At 44.1% G+C, this 5,614-nt stretch overlaps 1 protein-coding gene across 2 annotated transcripts in view; it reads right to left on the bottom strand.

Moving 5' to 3' along the window:
- The window catches only part of SART3 (spliceosome associated factor 3, U4/U6 recycling protein), a 38,160-nt gene that overhangs the window by 23,457 nt on the left and 9,089 nt on the right, over nt 1-5,614 (bottom strand). For both annotated transcript variants that reach the window (XM_019649156.1, XM_019649157.1), the window contains exons 2-3: nt 2,163-2,289; nt 1,784-1,888 (exon numbers count right to left, since the gene is read on the bottom strand). In XM_019649156.1, coding sequence (XP_019504701.1) covers nt 1,784-1,888; nt 2,163-2,289 — 232 coding nt within the window. The remainder of the gene's footprint in view (nt 1-1,783; nt 1,889-2,162; nt 2,290-5,614) is intronic.

The raw sequence follows: 5,614 nt of genomic DNA, 5'->3' as shown, positions 1-5,614 counted from the left end.
GTCCAGAAGCCGGCGACTGATCTGCCTCACCCAGGAAGAGCGCAATGATGGTGCCAACTTGGGCCAGTGAAGCAACATCCTCCACAACAAGATTGAAGAGCAAAGCGACAGCAACTTGTCTGTTCCCCCAATTCCCCAGCACTGTTCCCATCCCCCTGATTCCCCAATAAAAATCTTTAAAAAAAAAGACTGAAGGACAACAACTTGGCTGTTCCCCTTCCCCAATTCCCCGACACTGTTCCCATTCCCCAATTCCCCAGCACTGTTCCCCTTCCCCAATTCCCCTATAAAATCTTTAAAAAAAAAAGCACATTCAATATAACTATATTCACAAAACACCTATTATTTTCATTATTCAGATTATAAAAAGAAGTTGATGGATTCTTCTTGTGGTAAAGGTACATGAAAAATTCCCTCCCTCGGGGCCGTCTACCTTCTAAGCACTGATGCTTCTCGCAAGGGGAAAATGCCCACAGTGTTGAGCAAGGAAAATCAGGGAAGAAGGATGTAGGACTTAAAAGGGGGATGTTTTAATGCTTTTTAAAAACAATTTGTCCGTAGTATTGCCTGATGTGCTCCCCGATGTATGTAGAGGAAATATTTAGAGAATTATACAATCCCCAGGGTGCGGTAAAGGGATTTAAAGGAAAGTTAGGCATCTACATGTCACTTGCACTGGTAAAATGTCGGCACCAGCAGACCAAGGAGAGAGCTCTGTGGCGATGGAGAGTTCTGTACCTCAACGGCAGTGTGGCTACCCAAATCTACACGTGGTATAAAACTTCACAGAGCTACATACACACATTGCACCAAGGTCAAGTTCCTGGTTTTGATTTTGTACTACAGTTACAAGATATTGGGGGAAACTGGATGAGGTGAGCACACAGGATTTCTCTGTGCTGTGTGTGCAATTTCCTATAAATTTATAATTATTTCAAAATAAAGTTTTTTTAGATTGAAAAAAAATCATTCTGTCCAAAACTTCTAAAAAGCTATTCAATGTGTAAAAGGTGATGTTTAGTCATTTGGAAATAGCACGTAAGTTCTTCCTGTGAATGCATTCATTCACTTACTACAAATATTTCTTCTATTTATATAGGCACACCTTGGAGATATTCCAGGTGTTATAATAGAGCAAATATTGCAATAAAATGAGTGACACAAATTTTTTGGTTTCCCAGTGCATATAAGTTATGTTTACACTATATAGTCTCCAAAGCATGCAACAGCATTTTGTCTAAAAACAACAATGTAAGGGCCGGCCGAGTGGCTCAGTTGGTTAGGAGCTCGCTCAAGAGTTTGAGCTCTGAGCAACAGCGGTTCGATGCTCAGCCCAAGCTGAGTTGCCGCTGAGCTGCCAAAAGGTGGCAGGATGGCTCAGCTAAAAAAAACAACAACAACAACAATGTACATGCCTTAATTAAAAAATACTTTATTGATAAAAAAAAAAAAAAAACTACCTGAGACTGTTGGAAAAATGGCGTCAACAGACTTGCTCGACGCAGGGTTGCCACAAACCCTCAATTTGTAAAACAAACAAACAAACAAAAAAAACGCAATTATCTGTGAAGCGCAATAAAACAAGGTATGCCTGTATTTTAAAACCAAATATCCTCAATTAAAAACCACAGACAATGATAATAACTGAACTCAAACCTTTCCAATTGCTAGACTACTGCTCTCTTTTCTGGGTAGCAGCATCTCACAATACAATCCACGACCGCAGAGACTGATGCTATATGACACTACCAGACACACTCGAACAAGCCCCCAGGGAACTTACAAATGTAATCCTTCACGGCTTTCTCGAACAGGTCGTACACGTGCTCTCTGTCCAGACCATCCAGGGCCATGCTGATCTCGTCATGCAGCCATTCCAGCCAGAGCTCTGCAAGACAACAGCACCCCTTGCGTTACCACCTCCCTCACCAAAGGGCGGCTGAAATCAGGAATTTTCCTCAGCACGCCAATGTTCCATCGATCTTACACAACCTGGCACAGTTCACAGAAATGCAATTCTTAAAACCTGCACCAAGCACATAGAAGGTTTACACTTCTGAATAAGATCAAATCACAAACATCATAATATCCTACACATGTTGGGTATTTTATGTTTTGCAAATTCTGTGTTTATCACAGCAGCCTGGCTGTGGAAGCGTTACCTTCAGTCAAGGGAAAGATCTCACTCATCTTCTGGCGGGCCATCCTCACTTTGGTGAGCTCCCCTTCCAGCCGCAGCAGCCGGATGAGGTCCACGTGGCAGTTGTAGTCATAGACATTGATGGACAGCTAAAAGGAAAGGGAACGGAAGTTGAAAATGAAAATGCATCATCTAAATAGCTTAGCTTTTCACACCATTGGTGACAACACATGTCTGCCACAAACAAAATAAACGTGCTATCTGGGAGGGCCTCTGAAACAGAAATGAGACATTTACCCTCCGGAAAAGAAGAAAAAAAAAATCAATGAAAGAAGCTTTTTATAAGAATTATAAAGCTCCCTCACATCTGTTACAATTCATGTCAGAGCATACTTGGGTTCTCTTTAAGATACAAAAAACATTCTAATGAAACAAATAAACACAACAAAGTGTGACCTTAGGCAAGTTATTAACCATTAACCTTTCTAAGTCTTCATTTCCTCATCTATAAAATAGGGATACCACTAGGTTCTAGCTCATAAGATTCTTGTGAGGATTTTAAAGATAACTTAGTAATGTGCTTTAGTGCATGCCAGGTACATAGGTAATAGCTCTTTTCTTTCACCAAACAAATAGGGAGGAGGAGGGGGAGGAGGCAGGGAGGAGGAGGAGAAGGGGAAGGGGGAGAGAAGGAGGGAAGGGCGAGAGGGAGGGGAAGGGGGAGGGGGAAGAAATGATCCATATTGGCAGAAACAAGAATGACAACAGATTGGTGTCTGTTGAAGATGAGTGATCCATACATAAAGGTTTATTTTTATACTTGAAACTTTTCAAACTAAAAGTTAAAGCAATAAAATAATTACTTAAAAAGCTATCATACATCTGAGACAAAACTAAAAGAATTTCTTACTAGCAAATTTACTCTTGGGCCGGCCGAGTGGCACGATGGTTAAGAGCTGGCTTGGGACGCCAGAGGGCCCCGGTTCGGATCCCACATATGAGGGCCAGTGACACTGCCCTCCACAGCTAAGATGCTGAANCGGCTGCTCAGCTCGGGCTGGACTCGAACCGCTGTTGCTCAGAGCTCAAACTCTTGAGTGAGCTCTTAACCAACTGAGCCACTCGGCCGGCCCCTGAGTCCATCTTCACAAAGATTTCAAAGCCTACAATTTTTCAACTTTTGAATCTTGATTCATTTTTAAGCTTTCTGGTGAAAGTAAAAGAAAAAAATTAAAAGTACCAATCCTGTTACTAGAAATCTATACTTGAAATGTCTATTTTTAATGATGTTTAAATGACAAAAAGGATCTGGTTGCCTTGTTTCTTCCACTCTTTTTAAACGTTTTATATACTCACTCCCACAGCTGTTAAGACCAGACTAATGAATTAAACTCTTTATGAATGCATCGATTCTTTTTTTTTAAGATTTTATTGGGGAAGGGGAACAGCCAAGTTGTTGTCCTTCAGTCTTAGTTGTGGAGGGCGCAGCTAGCTCAGCTCCAAGTCCAGTCGCCATCCGGCCACCCGTTGGCAGCTCGCAGCTGCTCAACTCAAGGTGCCGTGTTCAATCTTAGTTGCAGATGGGCATAGCCCACCATCCCATGCGGGAGTTGAACCTCAACCTTGTTGTTAGGAGCACGTGCTTTCACCAGCTGAGCCATCCTGCCACCTGTTGGCAGCTCAGCAGCAGTTCAGCTCGGGCGCAGCTCACTGGCCCATGTGGGAATCGAACCGGTGACCCTGTGGCTCAGAACTCGCTCTCTTAACCAACTGAGCCACTAGGCCAGCCCCCGAATGCATCGATTCTTACTGTACACATTTTTTCTATACTTTTCAAAGATCTGAAAATTACTTCACAGGCCTATACACTAACCTTGTAAAATAAAAATACTGTACTAGAAAGATAAAGAAGTCAATTTGAGAATTACTATATGCTTTCCTGAGGCTTGCTTTATCAATGATGGATTTTTCAAGAACTTAGACAAAGTTTGTTAGCCACTCTGTTTTCACTCACCAATATAAAGCTGCTAGATGGGCTGCAAAATAAAAATGCAAATAAGTTAACTCTTGGAGCCAAAGTCCTTAGTGAGGGTAAGTCAAGTTTTCAGATGGTCTATGAAACAGCTCCTCTAAGAGAAGATCATTTTCAATAGATTAGACCATGACTCCTCCCAACATTTAAATCATCTAGAGGGGCAAATATTATGAACAGTGTTTTACCTTAGAAAACCTAAGGGTGCAGAGTCCACAACTGCTATGAGAGGCAAACAAAAGAATGTGTCACTAGATCCCAGGCTCCAAAAGAGGCACACAGCCTCTGCATGAGGTTCCTCCAAAGACCGAGGGACCTGCTTTTCAAAATCTCTGAAGAGTTAAAGGACTGTAGCCATGGCCTATCAGGGGGCAATGAACACCTCCAGGAGAGCCTAAAGTCAATACTGACTACATGCTGAGAAATAACAGAGGGCTATACCTGATATCTTCAACTGTACAAAAACACAGTTAAAAACTAAGAAGCAGGCAAACGTGGTTTTTGAACATTCAAAACAAGTGATACAATTTCCACACTCTTAAGTTCCTGAAAATAACACAAGGTCCTTTGGGCTCCCATTCAAAGCTACTTATGAGACTCACTCTAAGAAGCGTGGCTGCCCGGCTTCCTGACCCACAGCAGCCCTGAAGCAGATGCTGGGAGGGAGGGCACACTGACATCAGCACCATGTGACAGGGGACGCCTGACAGCAAAGAGGACTGCAAAACCATAAAGGACCGGAAAACATGATAGCCTGGGGGGGACGAGAGATCCTTAGAGAAAAAGAACTGGTGCTGTTAATGATGGCTCTGAGACATTAAGAAAGGGGTGACAGGATCAGCAGAAAACACAGAAACACCATACATTTGCAATTTTTTGTCAGACTCTAAGAGGCCACATGGACGGCATCAGAGCAGAGGCCCAAGGATAGCTTTTCAAAGCACATTTGAGGGCCGGCCAAGTGGCTCATTTGGTTAAGAGCACGAGCTCTGAGCAACAGCGTCGCCAGTTTGATTCCCACATGGGCCAGTGAGCTGTGCCTGAGCTGAGCTGCCAACATGTGGCAGGATGGCTCAGCTGGTGAAAGCACGTGCTCCTAACAGCAAGGTTGCAGATTCAACTCCCGCATGGGATGGTGGGCTATGCCCACCCGCAAATAGATTGAACAAGGCACCTTGAGCTGAGTGGCCACGAGCTGCCGACGGGCGGCCAGATGGCAACTGGACTTGGAGCTGAGCTAGCTGCGCCCTTCACAACCAAGATTGAAGGACAAGGGCCGGCCGAGTGGCGCGATGGTTAAGAGCTGGCTTGGGATGCCAGTGGGCCCCGGTTCGGATCCCGCATGTGAGGGCCAGTTACACTACCCTCCACAGCTAAGATGCTGAACAACGGCTCGACCTGGAGCTGGGCTGCCGTGGGTCGCCGGCGACGGCGTAGGCTGC

This window comes from Hipposideros armiger, unplaced genomic scaffold, assembly GCF_001890085.2.
Source record: "Hipposideros armiger isolate ML-2016 unplaced genomic scaffold, ASM189008v1 scaffold_129, whole genome shotgun sequence".
In the NCBI taxonomy this organism is placed as follows: domain Eukaryota; kingdom Metazoa; phylum Chordata; class Mammalia; order Chiroptera; family Hipposideridae; genus Hipposideros; species Hipposideros armiger.
The sequence above is the reverse complement of the archived record's forward strand: the minus strand, read 5'-3'. Positions and strand labels throughout refer to the sequence as shown.